The following is a 25084-nucleotide window of genomic DNA, read 5'->3' as shown; positions in this document are numbered from 1 at the left end:
ACTAGCAAGTCGCAGTGCACTAAAGGCACACACAGGCATACTGCAACCAAACATAACAACATCGTACCTAGCAACTATGCAGGATGAATGACACAAGCAAGTGTCGGAGTGGAAACTTTTCAAAATACGTCTTGTAAACGACTCGCACTAGATTCCTGCAACAAACACCACTGACATTCTAATTTAACCTACTTTTAGTTTGTTTATGGCAATAAGCAAAGTGTATGTTTACACAAAAAATATATTTTCTAAGTGTTATTACGGTCTGTTTATTGGCTAACAATACGAGCCACTGACTACCAATCCGTTCTGCGATAACGGCACATCAATAGCCCTTTCCATTTCCGCAATACTTGCGGCGCAAGTTTCAGGTGATTCACCGTGTGTATGACGGTCTTCGTGGCGCTTTCGTTCAAGTGGTTTGGGAGTAGAGGCACTGGCCCTACAGGTGGAGAGAAGAGACCGCGGTGTTTTCTGCGCAGGGTATCGGCGTGCTGGTGAGCGCGTACACGCTGATCGCAGTGAGCGGGGACCGCTACCGGGCTCTACGCTGGCCACTGCGCGCGCGGCTTGAGGTTCGCGGTGCGCTGCGTTTCATGGTCTGCATCTGGTTGGCCGCCGCCATCACAGCTGCGCCCATCGGCATCACGTCTCAGCTCTCGCAGCCGACCGAGTGGCATCAGACCTGTAGCCGGTTTATGTGCCGCGAGGAGTGGGCCAACGAGAGTCACCGATACGCCTACACGTAAGTCACTGCGCCTCGCCCGCTTCTTGCACTTTTGTGTAAACGTTACATCCGGTCGAGAAAAGAGCAAAATGAAGGTAGGGAGAGAATATGAACAATAAGCATTAATCGATAATCAAACGTAAAATTATGAAACTTTTAAAATCTTTCTATCGAAATTTATATAACCTTAAAAAATTTTCAATATAGTATCTTGATCGCATTTAACATTAATTTTTTTTACAAAGTGATGACCAGTTTCAGTAGCTAGTATACTATCTTCAGATCACACGTAGTATTATAAATGCACTTGCAGTGCACAATACAGTTGCATCGTCCATAAGGTTCCCATTTTAGTACCTAAGGTACAATATGCTACGTATAGACACGCTATCTGTGACAGCAGTTGAAACAAAAAGCTTGTATAGCGTCATAAAAAATTTTAAACATTGAAACGTCGATATAATTATTTCCGTTACAGTAGGAACTGCAAGCAGAGATTTACCATGTAAGCTGCACTTGAAGTCAAACGTAAAACATTAAGTATATATACATATATATAAAAATTTATAAATATATAAACAAAAAAAAACAAAAAACACAGTAACAAAAGCCATGGCATACATCCTAATTGCGTGTCGGACCTTCTTTTGCCCGGCACAGTCCAGCAGGTGTGGATTCGACAAGTCCCCTGCAGAAATATTGAGTCATGCTGCATCTATAGTTGTCCATAACTGCAAAAGCGTTGTCTGTGCAGGATTTTGTCCACGAACTGACATCTCGATTATGCCCCGTAAACGTTCGATGGACGATCTGGATGGCCAAATCATTCGCTCGAATCCTCTAGAATTTTCTTCAGCCCAATGGCGAACAATTGTGCTTAGTGACATGATGCATTATCATCCATAAAAGTTCCATACTTGTTTCGGAACGGGAAGTCCATGAATGGTTGCAGATGGTTCCCAACTACCCGAACATCAACATTTGCAGTCAGTGATTGGTTCTGTTGTACCAGGGTACCCAATCCACTCCATCGAGCCACCACCAGCTTGCGCAGTGCCTTGTCGACAACTAGGATCCATGGTCGTCCAACACTCGACCCATACCGTCAAGTCTCATCAAATGAAATCGGGACTCATCTGACCAGGCCACGATTTTACAGTAAAAAAAAAATGACTCTGAGCACTATGGGACTTAACTTCTCAGGTCATCAGTCCCCTAGAACTTAGAACTACTTAAACCTAACTAACCTAAGGGCATCACATACATCCATGTCCGAGGCAGGACTCGAACCTGCGACCGTCGCGGTAGCGCGGTTCCAGACTGTAGCGCCTAGAACCGCTCCGCCACCCTGGCCGGCTTTTCCAGTCATCTAGGGTCCAACCAATATGCTCACGAACCCAGGAGAGGTAATGCAGGTGATGTCGTGCTGTTTAGCAAACGCACTCCCGTCGGTCTTCTGCTACCATAGCCCATTAACGACAAATTTCGCCACACTGTCCTAACGAATACGTCCGTCATACGTCACACATCGATTTCTGCAGTTATTTCACACAGTGTTGCATGTCTGCCAGCACTAACAGCTCTACTCAGACGTCGCAGCTCTCGGTCGTTAAGTGAAGGCCGCTGGCCACTGCGTTGTCCGCAGTGAGAAATAACGCCTGAATTCTCGGCATGCTATTGACATTGTGGGTCTCGGAATATGGAATTCCCCAGCGATTTCCGAAACGGAAGTCGTATGCGTCTAGCTCCACGTACCATTCCGCGTTTCAAGTCTTAATTCCGGCGGCCATAATCACATTTGAAGCCTTTTCTCACACGACTACAATATCTTATGTATGCGATGCTTGTAGTTACTGACTGTAACGGAAATAATTGTATGGGCGTTTCAAGGCATAAAAATTTTTACGGCATTCTACAGGCTTTTTGTTTCACTTGATCTCACTGATAGCTTGGTTGTACTTAGCGCATTTTACTTGATTTAAAATAAAAATATTACGCGCTATGCCGCTATCTTGCACACTGCAGTTGCATTTATAATACTACATATGATCTTACGATGGTGGTGAAGCTACCGTAACTGGTCATCACTTTGTTAAAAAAAATTAATGTTAAATGCAATTGAGACAATATGCAGAAAATTTTTGAACGTTTTAAAATGTTTTATAGAAAGTTTTCAAAACTCTCATAATTTTACATTTTATTAGGTGTTTACGATCGCTTTCTCCTTTTCTGACAATGTCAGACATATTTATTAAATCCTAATCGACATTCAAGTTTGCACTACAAGCCTTGGTGGCGCTACATGTGCCAGGAAGGAGGATGCCTTCTTTTGAATAGGACTGTGATTTGATATGAGAATTAGTGCACCAGACATAATATTTTTCAGTCGCGTTTGCACTTTGTTTATGTGCAGAGACCAGTCTCTTCTTGGATTTATAGTTTAATGACTAAGTGATGCCATTCAAATATAAAGGGTCCCGTTGACATCGAGGCCATTAGAGACGGAGCACAAGCTCGGATTGTGTCAATGACAGGGAAGGAAATTGGCCGTGCACTTTCAAAGGAACCATCCTGGAATTTATTTGGAGCAATTTGGGGAAATCACGGAAAACCTAAATCTGGATGGCCGAAGGCAGACTTGAACTATCGTCCTCCCAAATGCGAGTCCAGTATGCTGAGCACTGCGCCACATTGCGCGGTCAAACGTAACATAGAGGCTGAGAATGGGGAACCTGAATCCCCCGAGACGACTAACACACTTCTTGGCGAGTTATGAGCCTAATCACTTACTGGTATCGAACTGAGCAAATAAAAAACCTTTTTAAGATGGCTCTGGTGAAGAAGACACGATTGACAGTACTGTCGAATGCTCTCTATGTAGGCCAGTGTTGTGGATACCGACTGGTCACAGCTGAATAGGTACAGAAGACCCGGTGTCTAGGAGATACTGCACTTAGAGATTATGATGATTATTAGTGTTTTAGGGCGCACAACAGCGAGGTTATCAGCGCCCGCTGCACTTAGAGACATGACAAATTCTGGGCAATAACGCCGACGTCGTTTCAAGAAAGGTTTGGGTGGCCCGTCACATAATCAATCCACCAACCGCTGTCCATTGCACTACGTGAGGATCCGACGCAAGACCGAGACACAATGCAGCGAAGGCAACTGAGGCTATCAGCTACAATAAGCGGACAGCAAACGTCGTGCGTTCTGGGAACATAACTGTAACATCAGAGCGGAAGTGCTGCAATGAGCCCGTGGCTGGCCAGCATGCACAGGCGCTCCTCTCCGGCAACAACGATGCTCCCACGCAACAAGGGAGTAGATTCGCTGCAAGCAGTCGGCCGGCAGATAACAGCAGAGGCAGATTCCATCAAAACACTCTCTGCAGCTCCCAAGGAACTGCTATGCTGAGCTCGCTGGCTCGGAGCGTGATAGAAACTGGAAGGCACAATATTTTGTTACTAATGCTCATATTGTCTGTCAATTAGGTATAGTGTATAGTAGTGACGGTTTGAAAGAAAACTGGTTGTAGGTCAATAATTATGATAGATGAAGTTACATGTGGCAAAGGGTGTGGTCTCCATTAACAGTAGAAATAATTATGGTGATGGCTAGTAGTATGGTGTCAGCTGTAACACGAGGGGCATTCAGTAAGTAGTGCAACATATTAGTGTTCTCGCCAAAAAATGTGGAATTTGTTACGGGAACGTCGTGGAATATTCCTGCTTCACCCCCTATAATTTCATGAAGTTCCGATAGGTGGCGGCGCCATACGTAGGTTTCAAATGGCGTCTGTAACAGAGATGTGTTTCAACCAAAGCAGCTGTCATTGAGTTTCTTTTGACCGAAGACCACAGCACTACAAATATCCATAGGCGCTTGCAGAATGTCTACGGAGACTTGTCTGAACAAAAGCACGATGAGTTGTGGGGCGAAGAGTGTGTCATCATCGCAACAAGGTCACGCAAACCTGTTCGATCTCCTGCGAGCCGGCAGATCGCACACAGCTGTGACTCCTGCAATGTTGGAACATACGAACATTCTCATCCGAGCTGATCAACAGGTGACAATCAAACATCTCGCTGCACAACTGGAAGTCTGTGAAGGTAGTGCTGATACACTTGTCCACCAGTTTGGGTACTGAAAGGTCCCTCGCCGCCTACCGGAAGACAATAAAGAGCAATGAAGCACCATCTGTACGGGATTGCTTGCGCTGGACGTGCCAATTTTTTATCGAACATCGTCATAGGCGGTGAAGCATGGATTCATCACTTCGAACCGGAAATAAAACGGCAATCCATGGAATGGCCCCATACCACCTCTCCTTCGAAGAAAAAGTTCAAAAACGCACCCTCAGCCTGTAGATGCATGGTGACGGTCTTTTGCGATTCTGAAAGGATTATTCTGTTTGATGAACTCCATCATGGTGGAAAGATCAACTCTGAAGTGTATTGTGCTACCCCAGGAATTTGAAGAAACAGTTTCATCGTGTTCGTCTCCATGAAAATGCAAACCAGCTTCTCTTTCTCCATTACAACGCTATGCCTCACACAAGTCTGCGCACCCGAGAGGAACTCACAAAACTTCATTGGACTGCCGGCCAGTGTGGCCGAGCTGTTCTAGGCGCTGCAGTTTGGAACCGCGCGACCGCAACGGTCGCAGGTTCGAATCCTCCCTCGGGCATGGATGTGTGTGATGTCCTTAGGTTAGTTAGGTTTAAGTAGTTCTAAGTTCTAGGGGACTGATGACCTCAGATGTTGAGTCCCATAGTTCTCAGAGCCATTTCATTGGACTGTTCTTCCTTATCCACTCTACAGCCCGGATCTCGGGCCTTCCGACTTCCATCTGCTTGGACCCATGAAGGAAGCACTCCACGGGAAGCAGTACGCCGATGATGTGGAGGTTACTGATGCAGAAAGGTGACCAGTGGAGAGGTACCATGCTGGCATACAGGCCTTCCCAGTAATATGGCGTACGGCCGTCGCATTTAACGGAGATTATGTTGAAAAATAGGGTTCTTTAGCTAAAAGAGTGGGGAACAATATGGTTTGTAGGACTCCTGACTAAAACCAACCTGCTATGAGAAGAAAAAAAATGTGTTGCATTACTTATTGAACGGACCTCGTAGTATATTTACTATAATTAATTTCCGACATGCAGGATTAAAGTATTAAATGTAAATAGTAGTTTTTTTAGTAATAATTAATATTGTCTGTGTTTAATTATAGATGACAGGTTACAACGTAACAAATAAATAATACATAATTATGCAGTATCACTGTTGCTTAGGTCAGGTTTTCTGTGACGGCAATTATGTAAGTCAAAACGGGCGGCATGTTTGCGTTTCCATCGGACGTCCACTTTACGGTGTTTAATCAGTTTATCAGAGGCATTTTAGAGGGATACTCAAACTGTATCAGCCGATAACTTCGTATTTGCTAACGCGATCAGTACGATGCGAAATCAACAGGCGGCCGCAGCGAGTGGTCAGCGCTCGCCGCGTTGCGCACCTGTTTTCAGTTATGGACGGTCAGCCAGGAATTATTTCACCAGAGCAGTTTCGGTATGGGCTGTTATTATTGGGAGTCAGAAAGCGAAATAAATACTTGCGTGCATAGATATATTTTTAGCACTGAGACAAAGTGTCGTATAAAAATATTTCGCAATGAGTAGCCTCAAACATTGAACTTCGTGTTTAAATCACACGCTCTGCGTCGCTAGAGATTCAGAGTTTGACAGCTCTAATGGAATAGATTTTTCTTCTAAAAACTTCCGTTCCCTACAGTGTTACCAAATAGTGTACATTTCCCGATTTAGAATTCTGAGAGAGATATTTGTCAGTCGCCTTGAACAATAACTGTAACAGATTCCGATTGACAAGTTTTGCTGTTAAATAGTAAGCACTATGGGAAGAGGCAACTATGGCGGCAGTGAAATCCTTGTGCTAGACAGGCGTATGTGCCCGCACGTCTTCGTTGATGGGAGTATCAATAGCGCATTTCCTGTGTGATCTGGGGGCTACCATCGTGCGGGTACCTGACGACTCTCCACATGGACAGCGTACCATCCTGGTACTGGGTAACCTTCTCCACAATACCCACAATTCTATAAAAGACAATTTTGAAAGAAGTTGAGGCCACAGCCAGAATTGCGCTCTAAAAATTAGTTAAGACAAATAAGTTTTGTAAAATAAGTAAAGTTTGACACGTCATAATCGATGTCCTACAAACAAGCCAGGATGTCAGCAGGGTATCTGTCTTACGGACCCTGTCTGAGAAAAGATATAGACACTGAGTAAGACGGCATCACAGGAACGGAAATAGTACTGAAATGGCTGACGGCCTTATACTCGCGACGCTGGTACGCGCAAAAGAATTTTGAGCTGCTCTGTAGTCCCATAACCAGATGGCAGCTGGCTGAATGCAGTAGGTTCCAGTTTCAAGCTGCCTATTGCCGTTATAGACAAACCACAACACACGATAGAACAAAACTGAAGAGGATAAGTGCGACTAATTAATGTTTCGCTAAATGAACGGCATCTGCGCAACTTGGATAGATTGCAGAGGAATTACTACGTAAACACACTTATTTTTGCAAAACTCACTCACACCGCCACCATCTTATCTATGACAGGGAATTATGCAAGACTGATCGTGGCATCTATGCCTTGGTACTTCAGGAGTCTACATCTATTCAGATTAATCTCTCTCGGAACCGCCACCACCTGTCATAATGATGGGCTTGGTTTGCACAAAACGTGTAAATATTGAATGGTCATATTTTTGAAAAGACATAGATTTCTTAGTAACAATAAAGGCAACATAAGAGAAATATCGCTCAACATTCGTTGCCAGTAAATGCGATGCAGGGCGTTCTGTGCCAAGTTGTATTAGAATTTATTATTTGGAGCTTAGCTATACCAATCAAAACATTCTGCAACAGCCGATGTTCCGTATATACCACTATCTCTTCCATGATATTCCAGCACGTTTCCTGCTCGTGAAATACCCGAATGCCAATTTGAGCCACACGTGAGAGCAATATGGTCAGATTTTGGCATATAAACATATACGTCTTTGAAAAAAAAAACACTTGGAAAATTTAATCCGAATAATGATTTGCGATAAATACAGTTTGGTAGGAACCATTGCTTATACATTTTTATGAAAGCAGAGCGCCGCTATTGGGAACTGGACCAGAAAAATCTGTCCCATAATCCGAATACACCTCACACAGTTATCATCAACGTCTACGCCTCCAAAGCATACAGCTAACGTTCGGATACCAGTAAGCGTGACCCATTACACATTACATTCATGAGGGCAACTATACAATAATACCTTTAAGATTTGCACTTACAGCACTGGAACGCTAGGAACAAAACGGGAAGCGATTATAAACAATTTTCCTAATTATTTAAATGTAGCCGTTGCCGACGACATTGTTCTAGAACAAGTAACTGAGACCCCTACAGTCCTTGATATCTCAGTCACTTAGAGTCATCAGAAAAATTACTCACTCTTAGGAGGACGTGAGCAGACGCCATTATGAATAGCGCTCCAAAGACTAATCCTCACTTCACTTTGCTTCACAAAGCAGATAAAATACTTAAAGACAGATTGAACTACATGCACTCAATACAAGGAAACTACACAATCCTTGTACCCTCATATGCTTAATTTACGAGGACGGGAAGCTTTATGTTGGGAAAGCATCATCCAGTGACCACCACGCGAGTATTTATCGATGGCAGTCAAGAAATTAAATTCTTTTATGATTTTTATTTTAGCGAGGTGTAAACCAGAAGCGATGCTCTATTAACCGTTGTTCTATCTGATACTCATTCTATTATTTCTACCTCCACTATAGAATTTCATATCCAAATTTCTTTCGTAGTCAGAGTAGGTGGTACATTGTTTTGTCTTTAACTTCCAAGAGGACTTTATTTTACCAGAAGTATTTCTGTTCAACAAGTTTTTCGAATATTTCAATATTAAGAAAATCCTTAGCGTAGGGGAATTTCATCAGGTTTAAACATCAGTGGGAAAATTTTTTTGAGAAAAACGTTCCCTTAGCTTCAATTAACGTCGAACAAGGCGATTGCGGTTTGTGTGATTCTGGGCTGAAGGGGTGTAAGTACCCCCAAATTAAGAAAAATTAAAGAAAAAGGTTCAGGTGGTATCTTGTGACAAGTAGGAAATACGGGGGCGAGATATGGTCTGTACCAATTTTCAGCGGTCTCTACATATTCATTATACTGCACGTTCACAATATCCGAACGGTTTGCACTGACATATTTGGTGTCATTACATTAACAGTGACTTCACCCCAATCGAACTATCCAATATTTCAGCGGAATTAATTCATAACATCACTTATTTGGTAGTTTTAGTGTTGACAATCCCATCATACGTCTTGGAAATACATCTCTGACAATTTTCTTGACAAAAACTATTCACGCTGTGGTCACATCATTGTATACAACATTCATCTACTGAGTGACCGTGAGTGTTCCTCTCTCAGTGAGTGAAAGGTCAGCCTTAATTTTAGTCGTACGGAGAATTATCAATCATACATTTCGCAACATTTGGTGACAAGAATAACGTGACATAGGGTAATGGAATTAACAGTCAAACTCTTCACAGCCTAAAACTAAGACTATTATAAAACAAGTTAAGCGGTAGTACACTGGTGTCCAACAGCGAAGCACACTCAAGAAATGAGAGCATATTTTTTGAAGTGGATGTTGGAAGAACGAGATAAAAGTTAATGAGAAGTCATTTGATAGACAACAGAGTTTAAAGCACGTAATTAAATAATTTTCAGCAAATTCTGCACTATAACAACGCCATAGATAATAGAGAATATAGTTACTTCCATCTGATATACATTGTTCACAGTGAAATGGCATGATGGCTGTAAGTTAGTTCAAGACCTCTATCCGCTGCTGTCACAACCATTACTGGGCACGCATAGTAGTGCATCCGAGACCAGATTTGTTGAATTCATTTGCAGAGACCTTGACACGAAAGATGATCCCTTCCGATCGTCCAGATTTAGATTCCCCTAAATTGCTTAACACATAGCGGAACGGTTTCTCTGACAATGACGCAGCTATTTTTCTTCCTCGTCTTTCCCCATTTCGAAATTGTACTTCGCCTCTTAAGACAGATCTTGTCTTCCAGAGACCTCAGTGCACAGCACATGCAGTTGATACAAAAACTTGCGTGATATTCATCCATTTGATGAACGCAGGCACTATTGATCATACAAATACTATGAATACGCCGCGCGGGATTAGCCGAGCGGTCTCGGGCGCTGCAGTCATGGACTGTGCGGCTGATCCCGACGGAGGTTCGAGTCCTCCCTCGGGCATGGTTGTGTGTATTTGTCCTTAGGATAGTTTAGGTTAAGTAGTGTGTAAGCTTAAGTGCTGATGACCTTAGCAGTTAAGTCCCATTAGATTTCACACACATTTGAACAACTATGAATACACTGTGGTGACAAAAGTGATGATATAATTCCTAATATGGCGTCTGATCTCCTTTTGCCCGGCGTAGTGCAGTAACTCTACTTGACAAGCACTCAACAAGTCTTTGAAAGTCCTCTGCAGAATTACTGAAGTATGCTGCCTCTATAGACGTCCATAAGTGCGTAGGTTTTCCGGTGCAGGATGTTGTGCACGAATTGACCTCTCAATTACGTCCCACAAATGTTCGATGGGTGGTCAGATCATTCGCTCTAATTGTTCACAATGTCCTTCAAACCAGTCGATAAAAATTGTGACCCAGTGACATGGTGCACTGTCATCCACCGGAACACGAAGTCCATGAATGGCTGCAAATGTTCTCCAAGCCGAACATAACCATTTCCAGCCAATGATCGATTCAGTACCCAGTGCGTCCATGTAAACACAGCCCACACTATTATGAAGCCACCACCAGCTTGCACACTGCCTTATTGACAACTTGGGTCGTTGTCTTCTTGGAGTCTGTGTCACACTCGAACCCTACCATCAGCTCTCACTAATTGAAATCGGGACTCATCTTACCAGGGCACGGTCTTCCAGTTGTCTGTGGTCCAATCGACATGCTCACGAGCCCAGGGGAGGCGCTGCAGGCGATGTCGTGCTGTTAGCAAAGGCACTGGCGTCGGTCGTCTGCTGCCATACCCCATCAACACCAAATTTCGTCTAACTGTCCTAACAGATACGTTCGTCGTACGTCGCACATTGATGTCTGCGGTTATTTCATTCAGTGTTGCGTGTCTCTTAGCACTGACAGCTCTACACAAACGCTGCTACTTTCGGTCATTATGTGAAGACCCTCGACCTCTGCGTTGTCCGTTGTGAGAGATAATTCCTGAAATTTTATATCCTCGGCACACTCCTGTGGATCAGGGAATACTGAATTCCTTAAGGATTTCCGAAATGGAATGTCCCATGCGTCTAACTCCGCCTACCATACCGCGTTAAGAGTCGGTTAATTCCCATCGTGAGGCCATAATCTCATCGCAAACATTTTCACATGAGTCACCTGAATACAAATGACAGCTCCGCCAGTGCACTGCTCTTTAATATCTTGTGTACGCGATAGTACCACCATCTGTATACGTGCATGTAGCTATCCCATGACTTTTGTGAGCACAGTGTATGCACAAATACTTTTGTTTTTTGTGGTGGTCTTCAGTCCGAAGACTACTTTGATGTAGCTCTTCATGCTAGTCTATTTTGCGCAAGCTGCTCATCTCTGCGTAACTTCCGCTACCTACGTGCATCTGAACCTGCTTACTGTTTACAAGCTTTGTCTTCTTCTACAATTTTTACCCACGATCCCCCCATATGTTCCCGCCATTGCCAAAGTAATAATTCCCTGATGTCTCAGGATTCGTCCCATTAGCCTATCCTCTCTTTTTGTCGAATTGTGCCTTAAATTTATTTTTCCCCAGTTGGATTCAGTAATTCCTCATTTGTTAATTGATATATTCATCTAGTTTTCAGCATTCCTCCATAGAACCACATTTCAAAATCTTCTGCTCTCTTCTTGCCTGAAGTGCTTATTATCCACATTCCATCTCCATACAAGGCTACACTACAAACACCTTCGGAAAAGATTCCCTAACACCTAAATTGATATTAGATGTTAACAAATTGTTCTATTTCAGGAATGCCTTTCGTGATATAGCCAGTCTGCATTTTATATCCTGTCAACTTTGCTGCCTAAATAGCAAAACTCATCTACGACTTTTAGTGTCTCATCTCCTAATCTAATTCTCTCAGCAACCCCTATATTCCATCACCCCTGTTTTACTTTTGTTGATATTCATTTTATAAGCTCCTTTCAGGACACTATACATTCCGTTCAACTGCTCTTCCAAGTCGTTTACCGAACGTGGTGACGTCGTGGTTAGCACACTGTGCTCGGTTCAAGTCCTCGTCCGGCCATCCAGATGTAGGTTGTCGGTAATTTCCCTAAAACTCTCCTTGCAAATGCCAGGATGTATCCTTTGAAAGGGTACGGTCGTCTTCCTTCCCCATCCATGAAACATTACGAGCGTGTGCTTCGTCTGTAGCGACCTGTATGTTACCTTGCATACTTCCACAGTCACTCAACGACGACACCTTTCCATACACGACAGTGTCATCTCAAACAGCTTCAGCTGCTGCTCACCCTGTCCATTACATCATTTATGTATATAGAAAATAAGAGCGGTTCTATCACACTTCCCTGAGGCACTCCTGACGAAACCATTGTCTATATTGAACACTCTCTGTCGACGACAACGTACTGGGTTCTATTACATAAAAAGTCTTGGAGCTACTCATATATCTGAGATTCTAAACCGTATGCTCGGGACTTCGTCAACAGTCTGCAGTAGTTCAAACACTTTCCGAAAATCTGGGAATGTGGATTCTGTCTGTTGCCCTCCTGGTATGTTATGGAAGTTTCATACCCAGGTCTGCAGTTTACAGCAGGGCACTATTCTAATATTCTGGCGTCAAGGAGGGCATCCGGCCACCAAAAAATACTACCATTGCCTTAATCTATGTAACAATGCCAACCCCGTAGAAGAAACAGGAATATGTGAAAGTAGGAGAATAAGAAGAAGACATTATTCTAACATACCTTGTCCACTTTTGTAGTACAGTACGGAATTGTCAGAAATAGAATGATAACATTTACAGTAACTCGCCGCTCAATATCGACGGGTCACAGAAGTCTAACCATTTCTTTCTATGACTTTTATTCGTAACACACGTAGCGTAATTTTAACAATTTGTAACGTCAGACTCACACACTCTGTAATTATTTCCGTTGAAAACTGTGCTAAGTCCATCATTGATGGAGCATGAATAAAACTAGATGCTCGTATCAGGAGACAGCTATTTGAATGCCTGTCTTGGTGTATAAATTCCTGAAGAGTGCGCTCAAAGGCAGTTATGGTATGGTTCAAATGACTCTAACCACTATGGGACTTATCATCTGAGGTCATCAGCCCCCTAGACTTAGAACTACTGAAACCTAACCAACCTAAGGACACCACACACATCCATGCCCGAGGCAGGACTCGAACCTGCGACCATAGCAGCAGCGCGTTTCCAGACAGAAGCACCTAGAACCACTCGGCCACAGTGTCCGACAACTATAGTATGTTTTGTAGCTACTGGAGTCCAAAGAAGTAGGAAACAGCATATTCTTTAATTACTACCACCTTCGCTAGAACCTCTGCTGAAACTCTGTTGTGAGGTATTTTGTCTTCAAATTCAATCTGTGATTTTTTTCAATGATGGGATATCAGAGAACCCAGGCTCACATATAGTGACATTATTAAAAACATTAATTCTGCTGATTTAATGAAACGTCCGGTGCAGCAAATTCTATGAATGCTGAGTGTACTCATTTCGAGTTTTCTTTACGAAACTGAAGCCAGCGATCTCATCTAAATAATGCGCAAAACAAACTCTGCACATTATCAGTCTCTCAAAGAAACCATAATGACAGAAAATACTTATAATATGGGTACGAATTATGATCTTTGCCATTAAGCTATCTTCTGTACTTATCGTGTAACGCGATAATGTTTTCACCGAGTAACTAACCTCAAAATACACACGTACAACAGAAATTATGGCCGAAAATTGCAGCAGATCAAAAAACGTAAATAACGTATTTACTACGAAATAAATCAAGAGGTAAAGTGTAGGAGATAAGAGTAATCTAGTATCTCACTCTCAAAAGTGACATTAATGTCGCACACATTTGCGTGCATGTGTGTGTGTGTGTGTTGTGTGTGTGTGTGTGTGTGTGTGTGTGTGTGTGTATGTGTGTGTGTGTGTTTTGCTATTGGGAGTACCTCCTCTAAGAATGAGTGAAATCCTTTCAGTGTCTTCTTTTATTTTTCCTGACAGCTCTGGAGTCCATAATCTGACAGTTTTTCCACCCATTTTGCTTAATATGTAATATATGCATTACGTTTGGTTTTCTTTCGTTATGGACCCATTAAGTCCTTCATTCATTACATGGTGATACTCTAGTCAGCAAATCTGCTCATCTTTGATTGGCACTACGATGAATTCTATGTCGAAGCGCCGCGATGTGACACGCGCAGTTTTCCCAAAAACGCTCCGTTACAGGGTTGCCGGAAATGGGAGGGGGGGGGGGGGGGGGTCAGGAGTACCGTGCCTGTTACATCTCGGATTTTCTCGGTCCTTCCCGGAACTACTCTGCACAGTGCGACATAGTATTTATCAATGCGAAGCGAAACGGTTTCTTCCGGCATTGTGCGGTTGGTACGACTTTTGTGAGTTTCGCGGAATCGTGGTGTCAGCGCTTTTTGTCTTTCGCCACCTATTCGTGATATAAAGGAAGTTCGCAGGTCCTGTGGTTGTTTACAGAGAAAGGGTTAGTCTACCGATCTATCGGCCCTGCCTTTAAAACTGAATCGGAGTCACAGACGGGAAGGATGAGAATTCTCAATATCTATTATGTAGTCGTACAATCGACGGATACCGCAGATTTGTTATGGAACGGCATTACAACACCACGCAGAAGTAATTTAAAGATTTTGTTGACGATGAAACAGGAAAAATTACAATGATCGACTGACGATTTGTATGGGGTTCATTGTTTTGTACATCAGGAAGCACTTTATGCTAAATTAGCAGGTAGGGATCACGTAGTGAAATTGATGGTGCAAACAGTAACTTCTTGAAGTCGCATCAATTATTACGTCGTCCTTGTTACAGTTTTCGATGGAACTGAACGAAGAGTATGGAGACTTAATACGCATGTTACTGAAAAGAACCTTGGTTATGTCAGGGGATACGACCAGAAAGATTTTTCGATTTAAGACCACCTGTTGTTCAGTTTCTAAAGGAAAAAGGAAAGCAGGAACGAAAATTTGAACATCCATAATGGATTACAGCCCTCTCTTCTGAAGTGGACTTTGCTGTAGACTACCCACAGTAAGACGTTGCAAAGCAAGAAACAGTTATTTATGACTTGGTGGTGATGATGCATTTAAGAAGAAAATGGCATTGTGGGAGGGTCAGTTTCTGACCATGAAAAGTCGGCCGGGATGGCCGAGCGGTTCTAGGCGCTACAGTCTGGAACCGCGCGACCGCTACGGTCGCAGGTTCGAATCCTGCCTCGGGCATGGATGTGTGTGATGTCCTTAGGTTAGCTAGGTTTAAGTAGTTCTAAGTTCTAGGGGACTGATGACCTCAGAAGTTAAGTCCCATAGTGCTCAGAGCCATTTTTTTTTTACCATGAAAGTGTCTATTTCCCTGAGCTCACTAGCCTTTAAGAAACCGCGAATTTTGAAGAATTCATTGCGGCGTTGAAAGAATTACAGGAAAAGTTTTCTAAGCGTTTCGAGGAGACTGCCAATCTTACAACAGTTTTTGAGCTGTTTTAAAGACCAATTGCCATTCCAGATGAAAGTGCTCGTGCACTTATGCACATGGAACCGATCGATCTGCAATAACTCGGTTTATATAAGGTTCAAAACGTGATGCAATGTTTAAATCAACATATGTGTGTGATAGGCTGTCTTCGATTAGTAAACTAATTGAGTCACGATTACGTGGCAACCCATGTGACTTAATTCTACGAAATTGTCTGTATGTCTGTCTGTATGCCGACAGTTTGGACCAGATATAAATTTTATTATGTCTTCAGCGCTCCAAAAATAATAAAATAGTGCTGTAATATTTCTGTTTATTATCCGGATTGTTACGAAATATGGAATTAAGCCGCATGCAGGACCCTCAGTGTTCCTTGCATTGGCCCCTAAATGTGGTGCGTTCACAGTTTCCTTCTCTTGCTGCTCAGACAGCGGGGCGTGATAGTGGGGCAGTAGTGCAGCCAGGCGACAGAACTCTTCGGTCTGCATCTAGACTAGAGCTTAAGCTCGCTCGAATTGCTCGGTGCACGTAGTTCCGCGAAAATCCTACAGATGTCAGTACAACCGCTTTGGACGCGGAGAATAAGAAATGCCAAGAAAGGAAGGAAAATATATTTGCTTAACAAGAGTGATAGGGCACAAATCGCAGAATATCTGAGTGACCACCATCAAACGTTCATTTCTGAGGAAGAGGATGTGGAACAAAAATGGAAAAAATTCAGAAACATCGTCCAGTACGCCTTAGATAAGTTCGTACCGACTAAGGTCCAAAGCGAGGGGAAAGATCCACCGTGGTATAACAATCATGTACGAAAGGTACTACGGAAACAAAGAAAGCTTCATCATAGGTTTAAGAGTAGTCGAATCATAGCTGATAAGGAAAAGCTGAACGAAGCGAAAAAGAGCGTAAAGAGAGCAATGAGAGAAGCATTCAACGAATTCGAACATAAAACATTGGCAAACAATCTAAACAAGAACCCTAAAAAGTTTTGGTCATATGTAAAATCGGTAAGCGGATCTAAATCCCCTATTCAGTCACTCGTTGACCACGATGGCACCGAAACAGAGGACGACCGAAGAAAGGCAGAAATACTGAATTCAGTGTTCCGAAACTGTTTCACTGCGGAAAATCGTAACACGGTCCCTGACTTCAGCCGTCGCACGGACGCCAAAATGGAAAATATTGAAATAAACGATATCGGAATTGAAAAACAACTGCTATCACTTAGTAGCGGAAAAGCATCCGGACCAGACGAGATACCCGTAAGATTCTACAGTGATTATGCTAAAGAACTTGCCCCCTTTCTATCAGCAATTTATCGTAGATCTCTGGAAGAACGTAAAGTACCTAGCGACTGGAATAAAGCGCAGGTCGTTCCCATTTTCAAGAAGGGTCATAAATCAGATGCGAATAATTATAGGCCTATTTCGCTTACGTCAATCTGTTGTAGAATAATGGAACATGTTTTATGTTCTCGTATTATGACGTTCTTAGATAATACAAATCTCCTTCATCATAACCAACATGGATTCCGCAAACAGAGATCATGTGAAACTCAGCTCGCCCTATTTGTCCAAGAAATTCACAGTGCCGTAGACACTGGCGAGCAGATTGATGCCGTATTCATGGACTTCAGAAAGGCATTTGATACGGTTCCGCACTTACGTTTAGTGAAAAAAATACGAGCTTACGGAATATCGGACCAGGTTTGTGATTGGATTCAGGATTTCCTAGAAGAAAGAACACAACATGTCATTCTTAACGGTTCAAAATCTGCAGATGTAGAGGTAATTTCGGGAGTACCGCAAGGAAGCGTGATAGGACCTTTATTGTTTACAATATACATAAATGACTTAGTTGACAACATCGGTAGCTCCGTGAGGCTATTTGCAGATGACACGGTTGTCTACAAGAAAGTAGCAACATCAGAAGACTCGTACGTACTCCAGGAAGACCTGCAGAGGATTAATGATTGGTGCGACAGCTGGCAGCTTTCCCTAAACGTAGATAAATGTAATATAATGCGCATACATAGGGGCAGAAATCCATTCCAGTACGATTATGCCATAGGTGGTAAATCATTGGAAGCGGTAACGACCGTAAAATACTTAGGAGTTACTATCCGGAGCGATCTGAAGTGGAATGATCACATAAAACAAATAGTGGGAAAAGCAGGCGCCAGGTTGAGATTCATAGGAAGAATTGTAAGAAAATGTGACTCATCGACGAAAGAAGTAGCTTACAAAACGCTTGTTCGTCCGATTCTTGAGTATTGCTCATCAGTATGGGACCCCTACCAGGTTGGATTAATAGAAGAGATAGACATGATCCAGCGAAAACCAGCGCGATTCGTCATGGGGACATTTAGTCAGCGCGAGAGCGTTACGGAGATGCTGAACAAGCTCCAGTGGCGGACACTTCAAGAAAGGCGTTACGCAATACGGAGAGGTTTATTATCGAAATTACGAGAGAGCACATTCCGGGAAGAGATGGGCAACATATTACTACCGCCCACATATATCTCGCGTAATGATCACAACGAAAAGATCCGAGAAATTAGAGCAAATACGGAGACTTACAAGCAGTCGTTCTTCCCACGCACAATTCGTGAATGGAACAGGGAAGGGGGGATCAGATAGTGGTACAATAAGTACCCTCCGCCACACACCGTAAGGTGGCTCGCGGAGTATAGATGTAGATGTAGAATAACTGAATGGGTCGAATGGCCCGACCGTTTAGTTACACACTCCCCGCTCAGTCGCCCGCTGCAAGATCGAGCCGCGTGAACGCGAGACAAAGGAGATTGTGAAAGTGAAACTTGATAAGTTGATCAGAAAGCATACACCGTCATTGCGAAAGACGGTGGTCGTAACAGTGTTTGAGAGAGATTTTCATCAGTGAGAGACTAGGACGGAAATAATGCCTACTATGTCTCAGATACTCCGCTTTCCTGTCTTACAGGTTCAAAAATGGTTCAAATGGCTCTGAGCACTATGGGACTCAACTGCTGAGGTCATAAGTCCCCTAGAACTTAGAACTACTTAAACCTAACTAACCTAAGGACAACACACACATCCATGCCCGAGGCAGGATTCGAACCTGCGACCGTAGCGGTCGCGGGGTTCCAGACTGTAGCGCCAGAACCGCTCGGCCACCAGCGGCCGGCTGTCTTACAGGTCCATCACCACATTCATGAAGGCACATGTTTAAAGAACACAACGAAATGTGAGTTTGAAAAATTTCCAGTTTCAATAAAAGCTATGGTAACTAAGAAGTGCGTGGAAATGGTGCCAGAGATCTTAGTTCATTTATATTAAAATAAAGTGGAGAATTCAGCCATTTATGTAAGGAGCTTGTAAAACTTGGTTCGTATTTGGAACGTGTGGCTATTTCCTACATTTCTCCTCGTTCTACGTAAGTAGCACGAAATATTGAGAGAGGAGCTGATGAATGGCTTGAAAAGCGAATACAAGGCCTATCACTGTCGAGGACTTAGGCTTGAATTCACGTACATGTACAATGGAAATATGGACCGAAACATATCGGAAAAAGTGTTACCTATCTATTACAGCGCACTTTGTTAATCAAGAGTAGGCACAGCAAAATATGGTACTGGTGACTACTTACTTATCTGTCAAGAAAAATATGGAGAATTTATTAAGGAGCACATTGAGGAAACGTTATTTAACTTAGGAATGAATCCACAGTATGTTAACAAGATTTCATTTGCCACTGACCGAGGCGCAAATATGTTTAGGGCATTGCAATCATTACACAATTCCACAGGCTGTGAACACAGTCCTGAAATACACCTTCAATGACAATTACTTGAAAACTAAGAATTCATTAGCTTGTTCCACGATTTATGTTGCCAACGACACTGTCTGTTTGATAAAGAAAACTGTTGTCGTGAATTCATTAAAGATAAGCTTGAAGCAAGAAACGGATACTAACTAAGCTACATGTTCAGAATGCTACAGTCTGCATTTATGCAGTAGATAAAATCATGGAACTGCTTGAGGAGAAGAGCGACTCTGAAAAACTTACCGGTTACAACAACAACGCTACAAAAGATCTCGAGACATTTTTAGAGCCATTAAAAGACGCAACAGAAATCCTGGAAGGCGATAAGTATGCTACAGTTCAGTATTTTTTTATAGGTGTATAAACTGAAAAGTCGTTGTAACACATGGTCTGAAGATACAGAGGTACAGTTTCTTGTTTGATACACAAGCTGCATTTCCAGCAAAAGAAAATCGTACTTAACTCCAAAACGACATTTCCAGTATCAATCGTATTTTGAGAATACACAACAACTATTTTATTATTGCCAACGAACTGTAGATACTATGAGTGCTGTTTGCGTCTCACAGAATAGTAACATTTCTGTGGTCGCCCTACCGATTAATAATCATTACATCCGTTTTTGATAAAGATGGGACGTTAAATACTGTGCGTTAATTTGTGATGAAATACCAGTTCAAGGTAAGCTAGCACAAAACTGTAATGTGACAGTAACGTCTTACTCTGTTTTTGGGATGTCTGTAGCTGTTTATTTAGGACCGCTGGGAGAATGTCAGACTTACTCACCAGCGAAAGAATGCAGTCTCTATTTTCGGATTGACTAGCCTGTGGGCAACATGCAGAATATACTAATGAGGTTGATTTGTATTTAACTTGAATGAATAGTGATTAGGTCGACGATCCTCCTGAGATACGTGAAATATATTTGCAGTTGTGAATACGAAAAACCATCAGCTGTATAAGGGAATGTCGGCAATGAAAATTTGTGCCGGGCGGGCACACGAAGCCGGATTTCCCGCGTTACGCGAGCGGTCGCCTCAACCATTTTCTTTTTTTCAATTTCTTTTTATTATTGGTGCTGTACCAATCATTTTTTCTGTCAGGAATGAGGAAATGGAAGGGAGGGTGGAGAGGGCAGAGCAGGCATGGGTCGTAACCCGAGGCCTGTCCACGGTGTCGCCCGCGCCGTCAAGGGATTATGAGTGGTGAGGGGAATTCAATAGTGGGACCTATCTTTTATTTTCTATTATTTTTTATTTTTATTTATTTATTTTTCTTACCGCAGCTAGAATACGTGCAGTTAGCACCGCATCGTGCTCCAAGTAAACAAAATAAATAATCCCGGAACTTTACTACGCCGGGCAATATGTATGAATAAATAGATGTCCTTCGTAGCACGATCCAGAAGGGTGCGCCGTACCTCTCCTTACGCTTGACCATCCAGGTACATCTTCACTCATGTCACAGGTTATTCCATCTATAATCAGTGGTGTTCTCGTCCGCTCAGTCACTCAGTCTTCTCCTACTTGTTGATGCATCACTTGCGTGGAGGGTCGCACAGGGCACTCCCTAACTAATTAGATAAATATTGCATGTACTTTGAGTTTCGTAAGATCTTACGGTGACGTTCTTGTTGGGAGTTCCAAAAGCCCAAGACATATTTCGGTCCATCGTGAAATCAATAGTTCACCGCTTTCCCACGGACTGCTATGGTTCTGATGTGCGGGAAGTATAGTTCATTAGAAAAAAGTAAAAGCCGAGGTGAGATATGGTCCGGGATCACTCGTAGAAAGTGCGCAAAAAATTTGTCGCACCAAGCGCCATACGTCTCGTGCTGCGCTACATCTGAGACGGTGCTCGTCCGTGTCTGGTACTCCGCATTCCGCACATAGAGACGAGTCCGCCATATGTACCTTGTGGAGGTGCGATCTGGTGACCTGATTTTGAAGAGCATGCCTATACTGACGTAGTCACCAAATGCCGCTAATATACGTCGAGCCATCAGTAACGGTATTGAGAGTGCATGTTCTTTATACGAAATGCATGATGATAAGTAAATATTGACGAAGTGTATCCTCTGCTTGAGGGAATGGGTTTCCGTGTCTGAATGAGTGTGTAGTTCCTTCACCTCTCAGGGAGAAAAGCAGAGGTCGGCACAGACCTAGTGTCGAGGTCCAATTGCTCGCCCGAATCTCCCTGCGGAGTCGATGGGTGACGTCCCTCAATCTGTGACGACTCTGTCATGGTGTCAGTCAATCCTAAACTTGTTACAGGTGTGCACTCTGACGTTCCCCGTCTTCCAAGTGGTCCTCTGTCTGTCGTGATGGTTGACAGTGTCACCTCTGCGTAATTAATGGGGAGAGCCGTCATCGTAAGGGGTGGCGCCGATATATCTAACGGAATTTGTGTAAGCTGATGTTGAATACACGCCGAACGTACATGACCTTCCTGCCCGCAACCAGAAGAAGTACGTGGCTGACCATCGTATATCACGATCGCCCGACAACCACCTATGAATAGGTAGGACGGCACGTGTTTTATTAATTCAATTTTAACTTGGGGTATGCCTTTGAGGACCAGTTACGTGTCGAACGTGTTCCATTTTTCTGTCACGTGCCAAATTACCGTTCCATATGGTCGGAAAGCCACGGTGGCTACATCTGCGGCATTTCGAACGTTACTTCGAAGACTTTTAGTGTGCGTTATCCTAGCCCTGCATGGACAGTGGTAACTGCCCCAATGTGGCCATTGGAGCTTTTGAACGTGAGAGTGTTCACAAATCTGCTCACGACGTGCCGTGGTTCTATTAGAATCTCGTCATAGATAAAGCGTTCGATTTCGAAGACTCGTGGTCTTGTGTGGTCGGGTTAGAAGCTGATGTTATGGTGGTTTTTTTGCAAGAGTGAGTCACAGTGACGCAATGTCAACGGATTCGAGTACTATTTGCGGCGAGGGAGTAACCAACTACGCGCACTCGCGACTCTGCGGACGGGACGCAGACAACACATCCCCGCCGTTCACCTGCCGAAGGCAGACCGCCGTTTTGGCTATCCGCGCACGACTCACGGCCAGACCAAAATTTCCAATGTCTTCGTTCCTACGTCGCAACTTAAATTCGTACACACGTTATGTAATTTCTGTACAAGGAAGGACATTTTAATTGGAAAATCGCTGCCTGCCATCAGCGGGTAAATACGATGTTGCAGCACCTGTGTTGTTAAAAAGAACGATGCAATATTGTTTCGGGCGTGTATTCTTATCCGTAGGAACAGGCACTGCGGCAGTACAGCCTTTGCGAAATATATTAAATGTAGTCTCAGTGCTAATACGAGCAACCATCAGATGTGTAGGGAAATGACAACACGAGAACGACGACGTATGGAAGTTTGGGTCTGGCCGTGAGTCATGTACGGATAGCCGAAGTCTTTAAGATGCCGGCTCAGTAGCTCATCGTGTTCGTTCAGAGAGCTGGCTGGCCTCTGTAATAAAAAACTGAGTGAAAAGGTCAACAACGAACTTCAACGGATGGCATATAACATCCGCTACGACCAAATACAAAAAAAAGGCGACCGATCACGAAAAGCAGGAAATCTGGGTTCGAGTCCCGCTCTAGCACAAATTTTCATTGTCCTCATTTCCCTTATACAGCTGATGGTTGTTCATATTCGCAACTGCGAATACATTTCATGTATTTCATAACAGCTGTAGACGCCGCAAAGCCTATTCCTTCGGACATGCATGTATTTCCGAGGGAACTGTGCATAGTTCTTCTTAATAAAACAGGCATTGCAATATCGTACCTGCTTGAGAGGTGGAAGCCTAACAACAGTTCCTTTCCTGACAGCAACGCCACCATGTTAAATAACACTTTTCGTGCAGCCACAGGACGTACGATAAGTGAATGCTATTCTCCGATCGATAGTGCAACCATATCGGCAGAAAATTGAAGTGGCATTCGTCTTCATGGACGACAATTCGCGTGCCCATCATGCACATCTTGTGAATGACTTCCTTAAGGATAACGACATCGCTCGACTAGAGTGGCCAGCATGTTCTCGAGACATGAACCTTATCGAACATGCCTGGGATAGATTGAAAAGGGCTGTTTATGGACGACGTGAACCACCAACCACTCTGAGGGATCTACGCCGAGTCGCCGTTGAGGAGTGGGACAATATGGATCAACAGTGCCTTGATGAACTTGTGGATAGTACGCCACGACGAATACAGCGTTCTCGCTTCCCACGCCCGGGTTCCCGGGTTCGATTCCCGGCGGGGTCAGGGATTTTCTCTGCCTCGTGATGACTGGGTGTTGTGTGATGTCCTTAGGTTAGTTAGGTTTACGTAGTTCTAAGTTCTAGGGGACTAATGACCATAGATGTTAAGTCCCATAGTGCTCAGAGCCATTTGAACCATTATTTTCTATTCCAATTTCCTGTACAGGTTCCGGAACTCTCGGAAACGAGGTGATGCAAAACTTTTATTGATGTGCGTATTAGCAGTCTTTCCGTCGTCTTTCCAAAGACAGAGTATCTTTATGTTCAGACCAAGAGTGCAACAAGAGGAATGAATTATTTTCTCCAAATAGTAGGAACGTTTCAGATGTAACATTGAAAATTATTGTCTCCCATTTTTCGCGATTTTGCTACATAGATTGCAAAACTTTTGAAAGTAAACAGTCGTTTTCGTTTTGGTCGTAACTTTCCTTGATGTTCCTGAAGACAGAAATAGATCTGTGAAACCAATAATGTACCGGTACTTAACACTGGTATCTGTATCATAGCATTTATCTACTACACGAGGGACTCTACATTCTTTTCGCTCTAAATGATGAAGTGCTGTTTACACACAGTTCTTGCACGAATCCTGAGTGACTGGCTTTGTACATAGCACTTCACGGGAAAAAAAAGAAATTTCGCTTTAACATCAGCTATGAGAGAGTTTAGTATTACCCATTAATGCCATCTCCTCTCTACGTTTACTTGAGGTAAACTTAATAATGTTGTGACTCCCTCTTCAAATAATTTTCTTAATGTGTTTAACCATGTCGAAAAAGCCTGGAAATCAGTAACGTTCATCTCACTTGTAATTCAGAGCGCCTTGTCTCATACATCTCCCCTGGTACAGTGCATTGACTCTCACGAGCAGGTCTAAATCTTTCGAATAAACTTTCTTCCACACTTTTGCGCCATTTCTTGTGGCACATATTTCCTACTTCATGTAAATCTTTCTTCCATTTATACGATTCATGTTCAGATTTTACTAAACGAAACAGGCTTTGCACACTGCTTAAGGTTTCTCCCCCTCCATTTATTTAACTAGAAATTTACGGTACAGTCTTCTTCTTTGTCACTGAAAACTGTCACTGCATAAGTTTTCTTTGGGTCGGAAGGCAGTTTGTTTTCGTTCTGGGCTTTAATTAGCAAAACAATCATCGTTCGAATTACAATTCATGAAATTGTCCAAGTTATTTAGTGCTGATTCTAAAACTCGTATTTTTACAATTTCAAACGAAATGTCGACACGATTCGAATGGATGTCCACGAAATGAATTTATAAATGACACATACGCTGATCAGTCAGAATATTATGACCACCGACCTACTATCGATATAAACCAGTCTAGGCGATAGCAGCATCAT

General features: G+C 43.1%; 1 protein-coding gene across 1 annotated transcript in view; it reads left to right on the top strand.

The window, feature by feature from the left end:
- LOC126249643 (melanopsin-A) overlaps nt 1-25084 on the top strand; it is a 485748-nt gene that overhangs the window by 149796 nt on the left and 310868 nt on the right. Inside the window, exon 6 of the mRNA XM_049951321.1 lies at nt 483-745. Coding sequence (XP_049807278.1) covers nt 483-745 — 263 coding nt within the window. The remainder of the gene's footprint in view (nt 1-482; nt 746-25084) is intronic.

The sequence above is a fragment of the Schistocerca nitens genome, chromosome 3 (genome assembly GCF_023898315.1).
Source record: "Schistocerca nitens isolate TAMUIC-IGC-003100 chromosome 3, iqSchNite1.1, whole genome shotgun sequence".
Taxonomy (NCBI): Eukaryota; Metazoa; Arthropoda; class Insecta; order Orthoptera; family Acrididae; genus Schistocerca; species Schistocerca nitens.
The sequence above is the reverse complement of the archived record's forward strand: the minus strand, read 5'-3'. Positions and strand labels throughout refer to the sequence as shown.